Raw genomic sequence first — 20,449 nt, forward strand, 5'->3', positions numbered from 1 at the left:
GCTTGGACGTTTCTTTATTAATGTTCTTACTTTTCTGATGTTATTTGGATTTTATTGTGGACCGTTATAACACGCGCTCTGCTACGTGTCCCTCGTGTATTGTACTTATACTGGCTATGCCTCTCCCTCAAAGCTTCAATTTGCTCTTTATCCTTTTTTTTTTTCTTTTCCCATCTTTTTAAGATATAGTATTAACTATAATAAAGGGCCGATCGCCATACGAAGCTCCAGAACAGCCAGCCGATTCTACTGGTGAACAATCTGGTTCGGTACAGCGCAGGGTCTCGCCTCTCCATACCGACGATTATGTCCAGCATTATGATGAAAGAGGCCATCCTGTCAATCCTGAATCAAAGGTATTCGGGAAAGACCTTCGCAGAGCTAAGAATGACATTCTCTCTACGATGGGTATTGTCGTCAGTGGCGAGGATGGCAGTGTTGGCATTTCCAACGAACAGCAGAAAATCGACCTGATCGCCGCTGAGAATGATTACGGGCTGGTCATGGCGACGTTGGACCAAGTCACAGTATTTCTCGGATCATGGTGGACCTCTTCGCTCACAGGGCGAATACAGGTGAGTTCTATCTACTCCCACAGGAGCCATAGCTGATGTCATTCAGACCTTCAGGAGATATACCCATGCCCCCCTCATGAACATCATAAGCTTTGAGCGTTCTTCTGTTGGGATACTGGGGTTCTATTTCGCTGGAATTCCTACCTGGGCAGTGTCAACATGCCTGTCAATTTGCCGACATCATCCTTTGGAGCGTTTGGTCTGCTTTTTGCAGAATCAACTTGTGGATCCTTCTTCTGATAGCCTCTACTCTCGGATTATGCAGTCTTTCTTATTCATGTTCCATTCTGCGTAAGTGCTTATGCCACTTATATGGGACTGGTAACTGATCAATTCACAGGGCGAGAGGAACTCTGCTTGTTGTCGCTGTGCAGACATACATGTACTCCCTTTTACAATCTCTCCATCTAGTCCATCCGTACGCCATACCGGGTGCTCAGCTATTTATTCCATTCGGAGAACTTGCCTCAGTGCAATTGCCTCCTCTACCAACAGATCTTTCTGCTGGATCTTTGAGCACATTTGCTTTGGGATTGGTGAAAACACCTGCTCTCCTGGTTTATTTCTACGTCTACTTGCGTCCAATACTAGAGATAAGGCTCTACAGATTAATCCGTCGACGACTACCGAAGCCCAGCCTTGCAGATGAGCTGTCTATCAGAGTGGCCTTTGAAAACGACCTCATTGACTGGATGGTGCCTACGCTTGGACGTAGATCAGAAGAAGAGAACCGTCGCAACCATCTAACCTTTTGGGAAGATGTAGCCTACGAATTGTCTGTTTTCCGAGGGTGGGTATCGTCATGGTTTGGTTCCTGGTCTAGACAAACGGATCAGTCAGCCGCCCCTCCCAAGGAGGAGAGAATAGAATCTCTGCGTCACTGCATTGAAGAGCTCCAGAGCGAGCTGGGCGCCGCCCAATCTCGAACCCATTTGTTGCAGCAACAGTCGAACGAACCCCCACGAACACCCGAACAGGCTCCTCGGGGCTATGATGAAGGTGCTCGAACTAGCTCTCCTGGACCAACAGTCTCTGTACAAACGCCCGAGCTGGGCTCGGTTTTCAATGGGGACCAGCTATTGTCGAACGAAGAAAACCGCATGTCGCATTCGCCCGATCAAATGAGTGGTGACTACTTTTCAGAGATGGCTCCGCTGGGGCGAGCGAGATCTGCGCCTTCTACGGGCGATGCCTCTCGTCCACCGACCAACCAGGGGCCTAATCGGGGGGAGGAGGTTGTTGGAAGTCGGCGAAACTCTCGATCGAATACACTCTTCTCCCGCCCATCCTCTCCTGAAACCTCCCCTCCTACATCACCTCGTGTTCGAGCTTCGTTGATTCATCAAAACTCGGACATCATCACGATGCAACTGGAGCTCTTGGGCAATCGCAATTCCCAGAACCAGAACCAGCTTAATCCCAGGACTGGTATTGAAAATGAAGGGATACGCCCCACCGGATCGCCAACTGACCGTAGGAGGTCAATCACCGAGTTCCTTGATAATATTTTGTCCAACCAAGGCCAGAATCTTTCTGCCATTATGAACTCGGACGGGATCGACAGCGATGGTCTATCTAACCTGACAACTGGGGCAACTCCAGTGGTAGGGGATAGCCTTGCCGTCTCTGAGATTCAAAGTCCGCACCCAAATACAGTACCAGAACAACCACCCGTCGAGCCTCCCAGTGAAGCACCAGTTTCGAATCGTGCCAACATCCTACCCAACGGTGTCGAGGAAACAAGCCAGGAAGAAGCCCATGACCCAGCTCCCGAAGAAACAATCTTCGACAACCACTCTGAATTGGAACAGCGACCACCCACATCGAATTCCCACATTCCTCAACAGCCAACGACAAACGTCCCCTCTCTTGCTCACAGGGTGACAATACTCTCATCCCACCCGGTCGACTCTCTTGCTTCTCATCTCGCGTCCATGATCACCACCGTGCTCTTCATTCCCCTCGAGTCTCTCTATCTCCGCTCTCTCGCTTCGTCCTACCTTTCGTCGACCGGATCCTCTGCACTTCTGCACTCTGATGTCCGTGGGCTTGGAGTATGGGGCGGGGGTGGCTCTCGATCCGATACTCTGGCATACATGGGCAAGCTCGCTCTGATGATGGGCGTACAAGCGGCAGTGAATGCAAGCGTATGGGGAGTGATATCAGGGACAGCCATTAAGATTGGCCGGAAGTTCTGCGGTTGGGGGACTCTATAATCATAATTCATAGTCGGATTGGTGACACTACATTTTATAATTACACGATACTCTAAGCTTCTTGTATAGTATTATTCCGAATCAAATCACATAGACTACCATAGACAAGTTCATATAGACAAGAAAAGATCTACTCAAAAGCCTCAAAAACACCATCCCAGAACTTACACTCCTCGACACAATCATCATACTCCACCATCCTTTCTCTCAATCTCCCCAACACAGCCTGCTGCATTTCCTCCTGCTTCTCTTCATCCCCAACACTCTCAGGAACAATCACATCCAACCTCTCCGTAACCTCACCCAACATCCACGCCAGCACCGCCAACCTCCCCAACGAAGTCGCAACCAGTCCCTGATACCCATCCGCATGATCCCACCCATCAGGATCATACAGCGCCACCTCCCCATCCTCTCCGCCAACCATCACCATCCACTGATCGAGACTCGCGAAGTGAAACGCAAAATTCGTAGGCGGGGAGTCGTCGTCTGGATACCGCAGTCCGTATAGCTCATCTGCATCGAAGGCCTGGAGAAGTCCCCTGTCCTTAAGATGCGTCGAGTCGAATCCGCTCATCTTGAGCTTCATAGCTGGGAACCCCACCGTGGTGAGAAATGAGCGAGTGTCGGGATCAGTAAGGTCTCGTGGGAAGTCGGATTCGGTGGGTTGCCAGATGGAGTCGATGCCAAAGTGGGATTTCATCCAGCCGTTGTCTGGTCTGGTGGGGGTTGGGATGTTATTCTGTTGATTTTAATCAGCTTCTTTTTTTTTCTTATATTCTTCTATATTATTTCTTTCAGCTGGTTGGATGTGGCTTGGGAGTAATTGACAATTATGGAGAGGAAGATGTTCAAACGGTCGTGAGGACGGTTCAGGATGTGATGCAGTTGGCGACATGATCGAGAGAGATGGAGAGCGTCGGTGATGCATTCCAGCCTGAGATAGATCCAGATGAGGATTTCATGGGGACAGTCTAGAATATGAGACATGATTCAGTCGATGGTATATGAGAAGGTCCGGTAATTGTTCTTGTATTTTGATGCCAAGATATTATACGAGATGAAGCAAACCAGGCAAAATGGGGTAGATAGTCACTGGACAGGTGAATTTATTTTCATCTATCCAAGACGATGATATTATGACGTGGTGTAATAAAATAGAGCTGGTGCCTAAACTTGACCTTGAATAACCTCATCATCCTCATCATCCCGTCCGAATCTATCTTCCTCTTTTCTCTCTCACCAACCAACGATAAGATGGCCCAAGAACACCATATTTTCTCCATCACAGAAATACTCGAAGCTATTCTCCTGCATACAGACAACGTTACTCTGCTAACTTCGGCCCAGCGAGTCTGCCGCCACTGGCATCGTCTCATCCAAGGCTCCCACGCTCTCCAGTGTGCTCTTTTCTTCAAGCCAACCAATAAGCCATATTGCTTGGGCCAGAAACGCATCCAAAACCCCCTAATCGAAGAAAACCTATGGCCTCAGTACTTTCGAGAAGAACTTCGTACAAGGCCAAGAGGTATCATCTATAAAGAGCGTCAGTTCCCCGTGATCGACGCAGGCAAAGAGCGTGCATATCTTTACGTTAAAGCCAGCTGGAAACGCATGTTTACGCACCAGCCCCCGACATCTCACGTTGGCATTATCGAGACAGCCCGGGGCTCGAAGGAGAATCACTTTTCGCAGCTCGTGCTCAGCCCCAAAGGTGGGTTTGTCCGGCTGGAACATCTGGACAACGCCGTGGATTCAAGCACTCTCATGCCAGGCGAGGAGCCCCTGGTGTTCTAGTATCAAGCGAGCTATTTTGATCGACTTGACTACAAGTTTGAGCGTGAGAGGAAGTTGGCGGTCTCCAAGTACTTGATTCAATGTGATCTTGTCATTTTCTGTCGTAATTGTATTCTGCTCGATAGGCCTCAATTCCCATGCACTGCGCTGGCTAGGTGGCTGTATTTGCTTCGAGTGGAGGGCTTTTCGGGGCATTTCCAGGATCCAATCCGAGATGATTAAATTATATACTACTAGCTTTAAAAGGCATTCATGGCTGGAGTTGCTGTTTTGAGATTCAGTTGACCTGGTTTCCTGTACGACTTTATATTGAACGTGAGGAAGCGGCTTCACATGAAGAATTCCACTTGGTTGTTGAATGTGGTGTTGGGGTGAGTATTGTTGAATTGAAGCTGCGCAGGAATGAAACTGCAGTCATGGGGAGAAAGAGAAGGGATCGGAGACCCTGTAGATAGGTAGACTTCATGATCATAATTTAATTATACAGAAACGATCCCTAACGCCTAAATGTGTAGTGTTGGCATATATTAAAGTACCAGAAAACCATCATCACATATCCCAAGACAATGTACACACACACACACACACACACACACACACACACACATCCTCGCTCTACTTTCCAGCCGGCTTCTTCCCCTTGTTCGACTTGCCAGGAACCTTTCGGCGCTCCCAGACCATAAGGTATCCTTCTCGCGTGAATAAAGTCTCGCTCTCGGCCCGCTTGACAAACAGATCCTGAATTTCAAGCCATTCTGGTCCGCGGGGCTCACCACCACGTTCGCTCTGTTGTCGCTGGTTCTCTGCCCCCACCGCTTTGTCGTGCAGCTGGACAAGCCAGGAAACCTTTTCGCTACCCGCGCCAGCCCCAGATGCCCCCGAGGCCGCGTTGACGCCTTTGTCGGCCGCATCTTCGGCCGCTCCTGGTGCTGCCACAGAGGGGTCGAGGATGACGTTGGCAACAAGGTCGTACAGAATAGGCTCTCCCGGAGGCCAGATGTTTGGGTTTGGTTCCACATAGGGGGACATGTCGAGGGAACGAGGAGATGGAAAGGTGACAATGGTGGGGTTGCGTTCGGAAACAAATCGGTTCTTGCTGAAACGTTTGATGTGGAAGAAAAGATAAGGAGGAAGGGGGTGTAGCAAGCGGTGTCGGACACGCTGAGCAAGTTTCTCTGATGCAGTGATGCCGTTGTACTTGTTCAGCAATGTTGTCAAAGGAATCTGAGGAATGATGGATTCGCGGTTTGAGGATTGGAAAAGAGGTGTGGGTGGTAAGTCAAGGGTGAGAATGAGGAACGGAGTGACTTGGTTATTGATGGTGCCTGACTCGGTAAACACCAAACGAGCGTTCTGGGTATCCGAATGCGCTGTGATTGCCTGACTTTCAATTCGGAGATGCCCTTGAAAAGCTGCCTGGATTACACTTGTAGGGGTAGAAGACGGCCTTTTGGAGCCTCCCAGGGAGAGGTGCAGATTGTTCAGGAACCAAGAGAGGAACTCAACCGGGTCCGACTGTTGGGTAAGAGTGAAGCGCTTCGACGACCGCAGTGCAATTTCTTGCAGCAATTCGTGCGGAGACACGTGTGATCGAAAAGCTTTCGGGTTCCAAAGCTTCCGCACCAATGTACTGAAGCGAAGCACCAGCTCCGGTGTTCCAGGGACCGGGAACTGATGCAGTAGGAAGAAATTACGAATAGGGAAGACATGTGCCAGGAGCTGAACCACGACGTTCAGGTAATCGTTAGCTTTGATATTGTTCATGCCAACAAACCCTAGTATATATTAGCAAATACCTTCCAAAGTGGCGAAATTGGTGTCCTACCAGGTCTATAACGGGATCCAGCGAGATCCCATGCATCATGAACCTCCTTGTCGAGTTTGCCGACATCTTCCTTGCTGTAGTGTGGATCGACCACGTATTTGATATCATCCAGACTCTTGTTCTTGACTTCATATCCCTCTGGCAAAACAAAGACCTTCTTTGTTCCGATATTGATGAAGACGTGGTGTCCAACTTCGAGGGCGTGATAATAGGCATGCGATTTGGGCCCCCTTCCCTGGAAATATTTGCCACACACCAAACAAGCATACACGTTGATATTCGATAGAGTGACCGAGCAAAGCTTTTCAAAGTCGAAGTCAAGCACCCCGCGATTGATCGTGTCGAGGTACAAGTCGCTATAACCTTCCATGGGCTGAGTTTGGCGTTTCGGGGCCGCGAGCGCTGGTGTATCGTCGTCGATGTCGGACGACTCGGACTCATCCTGTACGGCTTCATTCAACACCTCTCCCTCACTATCCGATGCTCCAAGAACATTCTGTCCTTTGCGGTCATGCTGTTCCAGTTCCTGGTCGCTGGCTCGTTGCGCAGGTACTGCTCCATTGCGGGGATCGTTTTCTTCCAAGTCTTCCTCCACGCGGGCCTTTTTGGAGGCAGGTGAGCCCAGGGCGGGATCGTGCTCTTCCAGCGACAGCTCCGCTTGTCTTTTTGACATCATGGCAATTGAATCGGGCGTTCGGGACCGAATGCTGCTGGGTTGGTGAAATGCTCGGCGGAGAAGCTCAAAAGACGCGATGGAAGCGGAGATGCAAACCTGGCAAACATCGATCCAGCGTCACCGATACGCATCACTATCAGATTGACAAGACTACATCAACTGCGATTCTTACGGCTGGGATATAATTTATTTCTTGATCATCATTTTCATTCTCTCTACCCAGAGTATTGGAGACCACGAACGTAAAAGTCATGGAAAGTCCTGCCATGCAACCGATCTCCCAAACTGAGTCTCGTAAAGAAGAAATATGAGGAAAATGGTATGATACAACAACGCCATTCCAGGCTTGACGATCACAGATTACGCACTAGTGACTTGTTTGCTATTATCGAAGTCTACCTCCTGGACACCGTCTTTGCTAATAACCTTGACCAGAACCTGTGATGTTGGTCAGAAAATGTTAAAAAGTATTCCAAGTTGGGGGGTAGAACATACGCCCTTGTAGTCGATCGGTAGTCTACGCTTCAGCTCGTCTGTGCACATCTCTAGGAGCTTCAGACCTTGGTCGAGAGAGATATCAGGGTGGTGGTGTTTGTCGAGGATGGAAAGGCAGTAGAATCTGAACCGAATTAGCTCTACCCATTTACCCATGGGTTGGACCACTTACTGGGCATAACCATGTGCGGCGTAAGGCACAGGGGCCAACGATGCCAAATAGTCTACCCAGTAGAGACTAGGTTCTAGTGTGATAGGGTCTACTCCGCCCAGCAAGAGGTTGACTGTGTAAGGATTCCGCGATCTCAAACTCCGTGCCAACTCTCCCCGAACAAAGCTGCCCACAGCCTTAGGGCCAAGTTGTGTATCGTTTCGCATCGTGTATAGTTGGATGTTTGCTTGGATGTATTCGGCGAATTGCACTGTCCATTCCAGAGCCGTTAGCCCTTTGTCCCCACATTCACAACCAGATCACTGCGTCCACGAACCTGTGTCTCCCGCCTCTCCCGAGTAAGCCATGACAGTGTGCTTGTTCAGCTGTCTTGTCTTGTCATCTTCAGCCTTGATGATCGTCGGTCCCCTCATTGTGGCCTTGGACGCTGCCAAAATGACGAAGTCCTTGCCGGTGATACCCAGTAGAACCTCCCTAGAATCGTGTTAAATGAGGTCATCACACCCTCCATCTCCACCAAGAAAACTCACATCTTTGCTCGTAATTATCCGAAATAATATGTAAAGGTTAGAGTTGACTTATCTGACGGATGGAAGAGACAGCACAAAGGGACGATGAGAGCTGGTGTCGCTCAGGCATGGACCGCGCGGTGAGCTTGACGCCTGGAGCTGAGTTGGAGCGGAGCTGCCCCGCTGAGTCAGCATTTAGGCGCATGGCTTTTTCCGAAGCGCCCTCCGCACGGACCAGCGGCAGAAAAAAAGTGAGCGTCAAGAGCGGCGGAAAGAAAGAAAGAAAAGTCCCGTTCGACTTCAGCTCCGACTGCGCACGTTGTTTTCGTCGCCAGATATTTTGCAGTCTCAGTTGCTGGTGGTGCTGGCTAGTCGACGCCCTTTGTCAATTCGTCGCCATGTCCTCTTTTTTCACAGTGCCCGCGTCCCAGCGCAAGCGGAAGAGGGACGATCGCGCCGCAGCTCCGGGATCGAAAAAGCGAGGTGTTGATGGCAAGGGAGAATCCCGCGCCAAGGGTGGAGGCAGATCTAGAGATCGGGAAGAATCCATTTCTGGCAGTGATTCGGAAGAGAACGAGAATGCGGACAGTGTAGCATCAGGAGAGTCTGGATCTGAGAGCGGTTCGGAATCGGAAGATGGCGAGACAGCCGCAGAGCGAAGATTGAAACTCGCCGAGAGATATTTGGACAATGTGCGGGATGAGGTGGACGTCGCCGGCTTCGATGCGGCTGAGATTGATCGCGATTTAATCGCAGAGCGGTTAAAAGAGGATGTGGTATGTATTGACGTCCTATACTTTTTTCTTGGTAGATAATTGACATTGGTACAGGACGAATTCAAAGGACGGGCCTACCGTCAAATAGCTTCAGATTTGTCCTTCTCGACCGCATCGCATTCGTTCTTCCGGGCAGATACCCAGTCGACAACCTCCATCGCGGCCCACGCGCCATATGTCTACACAGTGTCGAAAGATAAAACTTTGGTCAAGTGGGAACTTGCTACGCCCAACAATCCGAACACCTCTGAAACAAATGGAAAGCGGCGGCCGCGTCCGCAGCGGAAGAAGCCCAAGCAGTTGAAGTTTGTGCGGGGTGTGCAGCAGCCCTCTGAGGAGGGCGAAGAAGAGCAAGGCCACTCTAAGAGCATCTTGTCTGTCGCCATCTCGCCATCTGGAAAATACGTGGCTACTGGTGGAGAGGATAATAAATTAATCATCTGGGATGCTGAAACTTTGACACCCCTGAAGACCTTCACACAACATCGCGACTCGATCAGCGGGCTTGCGTTTGTCAGACATATCTCTAGTATGAACTCTGGTGAGCAATTGTTCACCGGGTCCCTTGACCGAACGATCAAGACATGGTCATTGAGCTCGGCGGGTCATGCCTATGTTGAAACGCTATTTGGACATCAAGACAACGTTGTGTCGATTGCTGCCATGACGACTGACCAATGTGTCAGCGTCGGAGCACGAGACCGTACAGCGAGATTATGGAAGGTCGCGGAAGAGTCCCAGCTTGTCTTCCGTGGAGGAGCTTCGAAGTATACCCCATACCACGAGAACAACATTGATTGCGTGGCTGCCCTACCTCCTAACCATTTTGTGACTGGATCCGACTCTGGCTCTCTGGCTCTCTGGTCCGTGCACAAGAAGAAACCACTTCATACAATCCCTGCTGCCCACGGGCTGGATCCCATACCACCACTGGATGAGCTATCCTGCGAGGTTGACGAAGAGACCGCTGCATCAAACTCCAAACACCTCCGCCGTCTGCCTCGTTGGATCACCGCTTTGGCCACAGTCCCAGGTACCGATATTGTTCTCAGTGGCAGCTGGGACGGCTGGATCCGAGCATGGAAGATCTCAGAGGATAAAAAGACGATAATCCCCCTGGGCCCCGTCGGTAAAGGAACACCAGGTTCCTTAGCACCCGATACTCCCTCTCGCCAGTTGAACCAAAACCTTGCCTTTAACACTCCAGTCAAATCAGACCGCATGGCCATCGATGAGCCCGAAACCCAAAGGGCTGAAGACCCTAAAGAAGATGCCGAGCCTCTCATCAAGGGTGTTGTTAACGATATTGCGGTTTTCGAGCGTCGTTTCGACACCATCAAGCCCGGCCAAACCGTCGAATCCAAGTTGAAGTCGAAATCGGAAGCCTCTGAGTCAGAATCCCGGGGTCTGTGCATTGTTGCTGCTGTTGGAAAAGAGCATCGTCTTGGTCGCTGGAAGTGCTTTGCCAACAACTTCCACGAGGGAGCTACCGCTGACGGCCGAAATGGTGCTGTCGTTTTCGAGGTTCCATTTAGCTCGGAGAAATCAAACAAATCTGAGGCATAATAGGCTACGATGCGGCGCATATGGATTACTTGTAAAAGTGGTAATGGGATAGACCATTGGTGACTCATGTTCATGTTGGTATTTTGCATCAAAAAGGCTTTTTTTTTAACTTGTTTCTTTTTGATTGTTTTCTTTTTCTTTTTGGGGACTCCAGGCGTTTGGAATCCAGCTGGGTCCGTCTGTATGTAAATATGTGCCTATACATCATGACATTCTGGGTAGAAGACACGCTCAGGACGAAAAAAAAAAAATATAAGGTTAAGAAAATTATATTTTGCAGTATTCTCTGAAATAGTTGAAGGTATTATTTATTCAATTATGAACGTCCCAAACTGGGGCTTCTCTGCAATCCAGTGCTGCAAAAAGACTTCACCGACACCAACATGTCTACTAATACCACAATCGGGCCGAACCAGAAGCAGACCAACAGAGAACTGATGTCCCATGTAGGCCATATATTGCATCATCTTTGTATACTCCTCAAACTCGTATCCTTTCGAGTCACACCAGACTAACTATTTTTCATATTTTCCGTACTCGCATGTCAGGATATACAAATCGCTAGATCCCAAAGTGACGGCGAGAGCATCGACGTAGGAATCAGAACCATGGAGACTTTGAGAGTTTATATCTTCATGCGACACCCAAGCTGTAAATTTGTCTCGTGTATTGTCAAGTGAAACATAACGTTGCCTATGTGTATTAGTCGTTGAGTCGGATATCGACACTCGCAATCGACACGACTGTGTACATAGAAGGATGCGCCCTGGCCTCGATGCTGATTCCATTTGATATGGCGAGAATTTGGGACAAATAGACCGTGCGCCATTAGTGAGATCGAATGATTCTTGACAGAGATGAGCCAGGGATTGCCACAACGGAGGTAACTAGATCTTGATATTGCGTCCATGTGCCGTCAAAGTCGAGTGTAGCTGGTAGCTTTCCAGGGTAGCAGCCATTTTCTCCAAGAAATGAGAACAATCATTTCCAAGGGTTTAATGCTACGAGGGCTCCAAGTTCCATCGAATTTTTTTGATTGTTCATAAGAAACCTCTAGCAATGGCTTGTCATCGGTGCCAGATGGAATTGCCAAAATTGCCGGTGTGCTACAGTATTTTCGGACTTGTTGCGGCGGGTAGGGTTGATCTGGTTCTTCACTGAGCACCGTGACCATGAGGGGAATATGTCGTCTTTGAATTGACTTCTTGGTGTGTAAGTTACAACTCACCCCAACACAAAATTCGGGGGGATTTGTCTCACTGTGATAACACAGGAAAACTCGCAGTACTTGTCAGTGGAATATCAGGTTTCAGTCTTACTAGTTGTGTAAAATAATGGCAAATCTGACAGTGTGCAGGCCGTTTCTGTATATCCGAGAGACATCCAAGATAAATTTTGAATCCATAGTACCCTTCATGAGCACCGTCCGCACTCGACTTGCCTTCGCCAATAGCATTCCCAAGCACCACACATCGCACGATATGGCCCAGTCTCATGTACTTGCACTCTTCGCGCAAGCGTTCATTGCTCAGATCTTGGCATTCATGGCAGTCTGCATGGAAACACAAGGGTTGGCAGTACTTTGAATGTTTTTAAAGCTGTCCCCATGTCATTAGTGGTACTTGACACTTAATGCAGTTCTCATTCTGGCTATTCATGGCGAGAATTTCGAACGTCCTGTTTGGTTTGCATATGTGACAGACTGTCTCGACTGAAGCAAGATCTGCATAAGGTTGAATATTTCCTGGATAGGCCTGTCAATGGAAAAATCCCTTGGATTCGTGGCTTGATATCATTGGCTTCTCAAAATGCATGATAAGACTGACCTATTTCTCCCGCATATTTCTTTTGCAGACTGCCGGTGCTGTGCAGTCTGCCTCATACCTAGGTAGTCAGGCCAAGTGGTAATAACCCGGTACTGTTGGTTAGCTCGATTCACAGGCAGACATAAACTGTAGTGTAAGAACAGGAGTTGAGGTCTTGAATCGTAGAATACATTCTGCTTTCCTAAAGCAATTAACTAAAGTTCGCTATGGCCCTGCTACCCAAATTATAAAAACAAAAATAAGAGAATCCGTAACAATGGGGTATTTGCGATGGGTTTTTTGAGACTGGATGTCACTTCGAATAATAGAATAATAACCAGTATAGAATCATTTTCCCCTCCTAAGCGCCATAATGCTTGATCTCTGAAAAGTTGAAAGAGTTGAAGAGGATAACACAATGTTACCAAAAAACATGATCGAATGTCGACTGTAAACATTCGCAAAGACCGGATACCGTATCAACCAGAATGGGCGTCTTTGAAACGGTTTCACTGTGTTGATTCATTTTAATGAAAGACGGCAGATAATAATAAAGTGGATAACCATCCGTAATCGGAAATCTGATGTGTTCAGTCAGAATCTGCGAGTATATAAAAGCATGGGTCAATATGCGAGACGCCCGCAGTTCCTTCTGTCTCTTCCTCGCCGCGAAGGTCCAACAGGGCCCTCGTCAGAGTCCTCGTCCTCGTCATCATCATCGTCAAGACTTATTGCATTGTTCGCAGATGATCCAACTGAACGCGGAGTTTGGAGGGGATTTTCAGTACGAGATCTGTTAATCATCCGGGAGTGCAGAGTTGGTCTGAAGCCAGATGGGTTGCCCTGCGGACCGAAGCGCTGGGTATTATACCGCGGACCATTTACGGCTGGTCGTATTGGCTCTTCGTCGTCATCGTCATCGTCGTCGTCATCATGGTCCTCATCTTCTTCAACAACATCTTCCGAGTCATCGCTTCCATCGCCTTGTTGTGACATCGGAACATCACTGTCCACTTGCGAGGCATCGAAGCGATAGTGCTGGGGCTCGTGGTAATAATCTCGTTCGTGGTACTCATTATCACCAACCACCGTCGACCGGTCCGATTCGGAGTTGTAGTCATTCTCATCAACATGTTCGTCATCATCGATAAAAGAGTCCATCTCACCATCATCGTAGTCTTCTTCCTCTTCCTCATCTTCGCTATCGCCAATTTCGCTATCGCCAATAACAGGAGACGAGCGGCCGCCATACTGCCATTCATAGGGATTATTGGCGAGAGGAAGCGCAAAGGGAGGGTGAAAATTGCGGCGGTTTAATCCATACAACTGGGGAGGTATTCCAAATGGTAGATGGTCAGGTGGTATGCCGCCTTGCAAACCTTGCCAGGCGTATTCGTCAATCTCCGCAAAACCATCATCGAGCTCATCGTCGAAATAATCGGTCATCTCCGAGTTCTCGTCTGACTCACTCAGTCCTGACTCGGTACCAGCCAACGAATCAGGGGGTTGTCGGTATCCGCATTGGGCGCAACCCGAATCATCTTCGAGTTCCCACGAGCAATGGGGGCAGCGAACAACATCGTCTTCGAGGTCAACAATGGGTTGTGCAACTGGGGGCTTCTTGTTGAATGTGCCTCGGAATAAACCTCCTTCTTTTGGATGTGTATTTTTCTTGTCATTCTCTAGTCTTTCGGCTTCCTCCTGTTGATGCTGTGTGTGTTCCGCAGTTGTCTCTCCTTTCTCCAAAAGCTCTGCACGACTTGTGAACATTTGAACCACCGCACGAACCTATCAAAGTCAAGAGTTAGTATTTGCTTGCAATACAAAGTGTAAGAAGACTCACGAGATACGCAGGCGTTGGCTGCGATTTTACCGGTGCTCGACAGTCTGGGCATGTTTTATTTGTCCTCCCACCGGTGAACCATGATGTTAAACACTACCAAAGGTGTCAGAAACTGTTGGAGAAGGCATTGTCATAAGTGAGATGGGCTGACGCTATAACAGAAGGTATGCCCGCAGGCCAGAGTAAACGGTTCGTAGAGTGGCCTGATACAGATTCCACATTGTAAAAGAGTGCGAATGTCGTCAACATGTCCCTGTAGTGTATTCGAAAGCTGCACCGAATCCTTTAGTATACCTTCACCCAATATCAAATAGCCTTAGAATCCAACTTACCCCCGATGCGTCGCCCCCGGGCCCTGTTTCACTCGTCATGATCTTCGCGCTGGTGTTGCTAGTCGCTGCAGCTCGCGCCGCAGCCGATTTGGGCATTTGATGATTTATTCCGTATACGATAAACAAAGACCGAGATCAGATTCGGGAAGAGTTTTCCGGTTCAAGCGTGTGGTAAAAGGTCTAAGTAGTGGCGAGATGTGAAGTTTTAAGTAAACGAGGGACCCTCAGGACTCAAAGTGGAAAACCGCATTTAGGCTTTCAATGACTGACGCGAAAGAAAGGAGCAAGGAGCTCTGAAAGGATTGACGCCCAAACAGCAGAGTAAAACCAGTCTTTCTCTTTCCCCTGACTTTGAGAAAGAGCGCAGCAGCCAGAGATGAAGAAGCAGAACACTGATCACCACCGCCAGGGCGACGTGAGCATTACTTTGTCGCGCAAACCGAACAAACACGCCTCGAACCTCTGACGGGCAGCCGCCACTAGTCAGCAGCCACGCTAGCCTGTTGCGGGTTAGCGCTCTGTGATCCTCGATCCATCTCCACTGACAGTCCAACACAAAGCATCACCATCGCCGTCGTCTATCTCGTCATCTCGGAGATGAGACTTACTTCAACGCTTCTGGCCAGTGAATAAGGTCGATGGAACTCTTCAGGGCCTCTGATACGTCTCAGCTGATCACCACTGGGCCAATATGACTGATCAATCACTTGGACTACAGGTGAATCAATGGCCTTCACTCCATATAAACCACAGTCTACCTGTCCAATTTCAGTGTTGGCTTCGATATCAATCCAAACATAATATCACTGGTCAAGAAATGCTCACTAGCCCTTATCAAAACATCCGACACTGGAAACTTGCACAACCATCAGCAAAAAATTAATAGCCAACCAACACTTTTGAGACTACTGCATCTCTCACCACGCTATGTCTTCTGAAGGGCTGCCTCAGGTAAACAATGTGGGATGTGCTTGGCACAGATACTACGAATTCGCTTCCAACCACTGTCACACTCACGGGTACATTATCTAGATCATATGCATATGCACCAGCTGGACTGTGATACGTTCGCTTGTTTTTCTGCCGTGGAAATAGCTGATCTTGGATGGAGTCACTGCTACGTACACTGCACCTTGCGACACTAAGAGGCAGCATGTGCCCACCCCCTCCCAAGGAAAACGATCACTTCTATTACGAGAAACCTGGCCGGCACTCAAGTAGGCTTTTTAAGCCCCTTAGTTTCCAGCTTTTTACTTCTCTGTTTCGATCCTCGGTTGTTGGCACTTATCGCTTGGACCAATTTTATTTTTGCTGAAAGAACCTATTGAAGCAATTCAAAAAGCCATGTAAGTTCTGCACAGTGCTTGCTGAATGATAAAGGTGATACAAGTTCTCTCTGAATCTCAATACTTCATCACTCAATGAACTGTCCAAATCGACCTGGTTTGACCTCCATGCACTGTCCGCATGGTTTTTTCGCAACTGATGGGTCCAAACACTGCTCTCGATAATACTCGGGAGTTAGGCACACAGATGTTTGAAACATCTCGACGATTTCAAAAACAGGCCACTTTCTCCTTTCTATTCCGAAAGACCTAGGTAGAGAGTTTTCATCGCTGATCAGTCACCAAACGTCTGTCGGACACAAATGTCCAAAGACAACCACGCAGCAGGTCCCGTCAAATGGTCAAAAAGCTTAGACTTCATACGGAATTCACTTCCATCAAGAGGTTAAACTGCAAGAAATAAAAGGTCGTTCAAAATCTATGTCGCTAAATATCTATCTCAGTAAAAACGCTGAACAACAATTTCCCAAGCAACAAACGCCAAAAGCACTGCATAAACAGGAATGAGCCAAGCAACGAAAAACCGATGGCCCAGCATGCAACAAACTCTGAAACGCTAGCCCGCAAAGCACCAAGCAACAAGAGACATTCGAATCATTATTATTATTATGTAGCGTTAGTCCAGGACCTGCCTATTCCACCGCAGACAAAGCACGCTTCTTGGATTTGTGCTTGAGGTCTTCCGAAACCAAGTGGCTGTTATGGATGACACCTTTCTGGACCTTGTCATCATCGACAACCTCTCTTTCCATATGCTCCAAAAACTCAATCTGTTCACGAATAAACTGCTTCAGGCCACGGGTGTCGAACGGGCGTCTTGCTCGCTTCTGGTCACGCATGAACTTGTTTGCATCTTGAAATCGGTCCTGGAGCATCTCAAAGCGATACTCGGCAAATTGGTGGTACAATTCTCCCAGGTCCGAGATTGGGCGCACTGTGGTGAGGACTGTATCGTCTTTGACCAAAGAGGACCGTGGCCGGAATGAGGTTACCATGGAAATTCTCTCCGTCGTTCCCAAAGCATGGAGGGCCTGGTGCTCAATGTATCGTCCTTGCAGGATAACTGCGGATCCCTAGGGATATTCCGTAAGCTTGTATCGGAGATTCTATATTCATAAAAACTTACCATCTGCGGCCCTCGAACTTTGACGATGTCACCGTCCCCCTTTCGCAACGCGGTCTCTCCTCCAATCATATCCGTACAGTCTGAAAGCATGGTCACACAGACAAATGGATAGCTGTCAGTGTGCCAATCAACGATGGGCTTGTCGCCTTCCCAAGGGCATCCTGAAACACCCTCATCAGCCTTGCGGTTAATTTCCTCCACTGCGGCAGTCAGTGCCCTGGCCTTTTCCTCCTCGCTGTTGACGGAGATGTTCACATGTCCAATTTCGAGGTCCATGGCAGGCACAAGGTCAACTCCGGCTATTTTGGAGATGATAGCGAGAGTCTCGGGGTTCTTCCAGGCGTCATAGACGAAAGGCGCACATCTGCACGAGAAACGTTAGCGGGTCTACCGATAGCACGGTGATCTGGGAAACCCACTCTGATGCAAACCCTCTCAACTGACAAGGGGCCAAATCACTGGAATACCGATGTTTGGCAAAAACTTCGTCACTCAACACCTCGTCTCTCATGTGCTGAATAGCCTCGGCAGAGAACAGTGGGAAAGGCTCAGAGACACCAATAGGAGAGATGCCATGCCTTTCAGAATACCCAAGCTCGGTCATGGTATGCACTTTCGAGGGTGGTGTGAAGTTCAAGTGCTTGGAAGGATCGAAAGCAACACGCTCAGACATCATAATAGCCTTATTTGACTGAGAAATAGGCTTTGTTTCGACAGGAGCAGCATCCTTGCCGAACTGGAAATGGGCCGTCGAGGTTGGAACGGGAGAAGAGGTAAGTGTGCCGACGGTCGCCATTTTCTAAAGTCATAAAAAGTGATGAGCCTTTGACGAATCTTTGAGTTCACAGGAAATACCCATAAAGGATGCTGATAGGGACAAAGCTAACCTTGACTGGTATCTAAGAGTGTTGATACTTCCAAGTGATATGAACTAAAACAGTCAGGGCCAACGTGCTGTTTGTATGACAGACACAAGTCTTGGATTTGAAAGAAGAGCTTCTGGAGAGCAAAGCAGATGCTGAACCGAAGTATTTATATCTATGATTTGAAGCCAGCCCCGATGAGACGTTCGATGCCAGCCGCCGGAACAAGCCTTAGCTAATTGCAACCGGTTCCTAGTCGATACATCGGTATCACCAGGTACTGTACTTTGTGTGGATGAATTGTTACTCGGCCTATGAATCATCATGACACTCTTCCCTTTTCGCACCACATCCACATGCAAGGTTTCGATCATGGGCAAGCTGAATTATGTCGTCCACCTTACACAAGCAAAGGCCATTCAGATATCAACAGCGGTGAATGGCAGTGGGTCTGGACTTTGTTTTTTGGTGATGATGGAAACTGTTCCTATGTGTGGTCTGGCACCTAGGAGCGGAACTCCACCGTGTCCTACTCTAGGATCATCACTTGCCGCCTGGTTGAATCTAGAATTCATACTTCAAAACATACAATTACAACTGGGGCAAACCACGGCAGAATCAAGGGTTGTCCTGGATAAGCCACCCTCTAGGAGCGAGGACTATCAACGAGTTTGGAAATCCGAACCAGATAACGGAGGACCATGCTTTAGCATCTGGGACTGTTACGCAACCTAATTTGACGAGTTGAGCGCGATGGCAAATGATTTGACTAGCGTTCTCCATCATTTATCGCACATTGGATGGCATTCTGGGTCCCTCAGACAAAAGGTGTGGAGGGCTAAAATGGCCGATGTCAGCTCGAACCGTTGGGCTCCGCTACCATGCCGCTGGATGGACTTTTTGACTTAATTTGGGGTTCAGGTTGGAGCGGATGTGTCCTCTTCGGCAAGCTATCAAAAGGAATCAAAACTGCACTTATCAGTCCCTAGATTCTACTCCATACCTCCTGGTCATCCTGCTTTCATACCCCTCTTGCTTGCTCCAGCTGTGTGCCTTTGGGGTCGTCACGGGCGGTCTTGCACTGCGCTCCCCGCGTCTACACCATCTGCAACATGGAGATTGTTTGTTTGGGCATCGATGCGAATATCAACACTCAGGAAATATCCAGGACTGGGTTTGGCATACGATTTTCTTTGTCAATTCTACAGCCCAGGCTCTAAAAAAAGAAAAGAAACCGCCCAGGTTTCGGAAGTTTCGAGCACAAACCCCCGGTACTAGTACTACTGGCCACTGGATTAATCTTTTCTGGGTCGCCCCAGAGAGTGGTCAGTGTGACACGAGGGGTTTCTCGTTTATAATTTATAAACTTAATTTTCTCTCTTAGCTAACATCAAGGTCAGCCGCAGATTGAAGAGAAAGCACGGTGCATTTCCATACCAGAACTTACAAACTGTCTACTAGTATTGATCACCTACTTGCTCCCATCTGAGCTGCTAACAATAATACAACGCTGACCAAAGTGGGGTGTATTGATATGAACATCACATACGGAGTATAAGGGATGTGTGGGTGGGTGGCGTCTTCTGGGGGTCTCTTCCCACCGATAGATGTGTCACGCAGCACCGAAAACCATGGAGCCAAGGCTTTTCATTCCAAAGTCGGTATCTGTGGGATGAACTAGGTACTGATGCCCGAGGCCATGTGATGTATAATCCAGATGAGAGAATGCCTTGGGTTTGATGGTGGTGATAATGAAGATCGAAAAGCCACCAAGCTCACTGAGGGGTTAGCCTTTGGGGATGATCGGGGCTGCAAGGGTGGGAGGGGTAAGCACAACAGTAGATGGGGCAGGTAAGGGTTGATAAACCAACCGATACTGGGGTTGGTTGATACTTGATGAGCAAGTTGGCGAGGAAGCTGGCTGTGGAGTTACTCCGGATATCACGACCGATACAACGAATACAGATGGATGTGGTTCAGAGATGTGGCAATACAGTAGGTGGGATTAGGTTTGGTGGTTGCGTGGATTCATAGATACGAAGATGCGATAAAGCAAAAGGCAGCTTGATGATCCACCAGAATCCGTGGATTGGTCCCTTTATCGCCATCAAGACGATGCTACAAAGTACAAAGACTGAGGATAGCGCTATCTATGGGCGTTGTCGAATGGAAGATAGAAGCAGGATAAAGTTTTCGACTACAACAGCCAAAACACTCCCAATTAAGAGCTGAGGATCGTGTCTGGCAGTCAGATCAATCTAGAATAACCATAAAATAAAACAAACAATTATACGTGAATGATGCACCCCAAATCCAGCTGGACTGAGGCCATCCCCATCCGATCTCCGCGCCAAGAACTGCGGATCCCGGCTTTTCCTCGCTTCCCGTCTTTCTGCTGCGTTCGTCCCCAGGCGATCATCAACAGCAGCTGTCAGCAGCTTGTCAGCTTTAGTTTCATCTCCATTGCTTCAGATCCATCGTCTAGTGATCACGACGTGTTTCAAACATGGCGTCCGAATCTGACCAG

At 48.6% G+C, this 20,449-nt stretch overlaps 8 protein-coding genes across 8 annotated transcripts; 3 read left to right on the top strand and 5 right to left on the bottom strand.

Annotated features, from left to right (window-relative positions):
* The first annotated feature begins 128 nt into the window (after positions 1-128).
* On the top strand, positions 129-2,856 carry ASPWEDRAFT_245001 (uncharacterized protein). Its single transcript, XM_040832623.1, has 3 exons — positions 129-575; positions 622-866; positions 916-2,856. The coding sequence occupies exons 1-3, from the start codon at positions 405-407 to the stop codon at positions 2,789-2,791; spliced, it is 2,292 nt and encodes a 763-aa protein (XP_040694776.1). The 5' UTR covers positions 129-404; the 3' UTR covers positions 2,792-2,856.
* ASPWEDRAFT_244996 (uncharacterized protein) lies at positions 2,697-3,914 on the bottom strand. The gene is made up of 3 exons (XM_040832622.1): positions 3,623-3,914; positions 3,141-3,533; positions 2,697-3,089 (listed from the first exon to the last, which is right to left on the bottom strand). Exons 1-3 carry the CDS (start codon positions 3,779-3,781, stop codon positions 2,922-2,924), a joined length of 720 nt encoding a protein of 239 aa, XP_040694777.1. The 5' UTR covers positions 3,782-3,914; the 3' UTR covers positions 2,697-2,921.
* Positions 3,915-4,048: 134 nt separating this feature from the next.
* Positions 4,049-4,588, top strand: ASPWEDRAFT_167135 (uncharacterized protein; the record flags this gene model as incomplete). Its single annotated transcript, XM_040830109.1, has 1 exon — positions 4,049-4,588. One exon carries the CDS (start codon positions 4,049-4,051, stop codon positions 4,586-4,588), a length of 540 nt encoding a protein of 179 aa, XP_040694778.1.
* A 615-nt stretch (positions 4,589-5,203) lies between these two features.
* On the bottom strand, positions 5,204-7,086 carry ASPWEDRAFT_101092 (ubiquitin carboxyl-terminal hydrolase family protein; the record flags this gene model as incomplete). The annotated part of the gene is made up of 2 exons (XM_040827358.1): positions 5,204-6,363; positions 6,414-7,086. The coding sequence occupies 2 exons, from the start codon at positions 7,084-7,086 to the stop codon at positions 5,204-5,206; spliced, it is 1,833 nt and encodes a 610-aa protein (XP_040694779.1).
* A 221-nt stretch (positions 7,087-7,307) lies between these two features.
* pre1 (proteasome core particle subunit beta 4) lies at positions 7,308-8,181 on the bottom strand. The gene is made up of 4 exons (XM_040834040.1): positions 8,073-8,181; positions 7,757-8,006; positions 7,585-7,708; positions 7,308-7,527 (listed from the first exon to the last, which is right to left on the bottom strand). The coding sequence occupies exons 1-4, from the start codon at positions 8,167-8,169 to the stop codon at positions 7,450-7,452; spliced, it is 549 nt and encodes a 182-aa protein (XP_040694780.1). The 5' UTR covers positions 8,170-8,181; the 3' UTR covers positions 7,308-7,449.
* Positions 8,182-8,663: 482 nt separating this feature from the next.
* ASPWEDRAFT_167138 (ribosomal RNA-processing protein RRP9) lies at positions 8,664-10,607 on the top strand (the record flags this gene model as incomplete). The annotated part of the gene is made up of 2 exons (XM_040830110.1): positions 8,664-9,041; positions 9,096-10,607. 2 exons carry the CDS (start codon positions 8,664-8,666, stop codon positions 10,605-10,607), a joined length of 1,890 nt encoding a protein of 629 aa, XP_040694781.1.
* Positions 10,608-13,036: 2,429 nt separating this feature from the next.
* Positions 13,037-14,683, bottom strand: ASPWEDRAFT_167139 (uncharacterized protein; the record flags this gene model as incomplete). Its single annotated transcript, XM_040830111.1, has 4 exons — positions 13,037-14,200; positions 14,256-14,348; positions 14,407-14,526; positions 14,588-14,683. The coding sequence occupies 4 exons, from the start codon at positions 14,681-14,683 to the stop codon at positions 13,037-13,039; spliced, it is 1,473 nt and encodes a 490-aa protein (XP_040694782.1).
* Positions 14,684-16,147: 1,464 nt separating this feature from the next.
* Positions 16,148-17,925, bottom strand: ASPWEDRAFT_34590 (uncharacterized protein). The gene is made up of 3 exons (XM_040834041.1): positions 17,479-17,925; positions 17,060-17,423; positions 16,148-17,006 (listed from the first exon to the last, which is right to left on the bottom strand). Exons 1-3 carry the CDS (start codon positions 17,853-17,855, stop codon positions 16,566-16,568), a joined length of 1,182 nt encoding a protein of 393 aa, XP_040694783.1. The 5' UTR covers positions 17,856-17,925; the 3' UTR covers positions 16,148-16,565.
* Positions 17,926-20,449: the final 2,524 nt, after the last annotated feature.

This window comes from Aspergillus wentii (assembly GCF_001890725.1).
Source record: "Aspergillus wentii DTO 134E9 unplaced genomic scaffold ASPWEscaffold_1, whole genome shotgun sequence".
NCBI lineage: Eukaryota > Fungi > Ascomycota > Eurotiomycetes > Eurotiales > Aspergillaceae > Aspergillus > Aspergillus wentii.

Excerpts from the sequence above, each read along its gene's own strand:
- ASPWEDRAFT_34590 (XM_040834041.1), bottom strand. The coding sequence starts at position 17,855 with ATGGCGACCGTCGGCACACTTACCTCTTCTCCCGTTCCAACCTCGACG. Across the intron at positions 17,424-17,478 it reads TTGAGAGGGTTTGCATCAGA|ATGTGCGCCTTTCGTCTATG; the intron begins GTGGGTTTCCCA and ends TTTCTCGTGCAG. Across the intron at positions 17,007-17,059 it reads AAGTTCGAGGGCCGCAGATG|GGATCCGCAGTTATCCTGCA; the intron begins GTAAGTTTTTAT and ends GAATATCCCTAG.
- ASPWEDRAFT_244996 (XM_040832622.1), bottom strand. The coding sequence starts at position 3,781 with ATGTCTCATATTCTAGACTGTCCCCATGAAATCCTCATCTGGATCTAT. Across the intron at positions 3,534-3,622 it reads ACATCTTCCTCTCCATAATT|AATAACATCCCAACCCCCAC; the intron begins GTCAATTACTCC and ends TAAAATCAACAG. Across the intron at positions 3,090-3,140 it reads CGGATGGGTATCAGGGACTG|GTTACGGAGAGGTTGGATGT; the intron begins GTTGCGACTTCG and ends ATGTTGGGTGAG.
- ASPWEDRAFT_245001 (XM_040832623.1), top strand. The coding sequence starts at position 405 with ATGGGTATTGTCGTCAGTGGCGAGGATGGCAGTGTTGGCATTTCCAAC. Across the intron at positions 576-621 it reads CGCTCACAGGGCGAATACAG|ACCTTCAGGAGATATACCCA; the intron begins GTGAGTTCTATC and ends GATGTCATTCAG. Across the intron at positions 867-915 it reads TTATTCATGTTCCATTCTGC|GGCGAGAGGAACTCTGCTTG; the intron begins GTAAGTGCTTAT and ends ATCAATTCACAG.
- pre1 (XM_040834040.1), bottom strand. The coding sequence starts at position 8,169 with ATGAGGGGACCGACGATCATCAAGGCTGAAGATGACAAGACAAGACAG. Across the intron at positions 7,709-7,756 it reads GCCGCACATGGTTATGCCCA|ATTCTACTGCCTTTCCATCC; the intron begins GTAAGTGGTCCA and ends AATTCGGTTCAG. Across the intron at positions 7,528-7,584 it reads TACCGATCGACTACAAGGGC|GTTCTGGTCAAGGTTATTAG; the intron begins GTATGTTCTACC and ends CCAACATCACAG.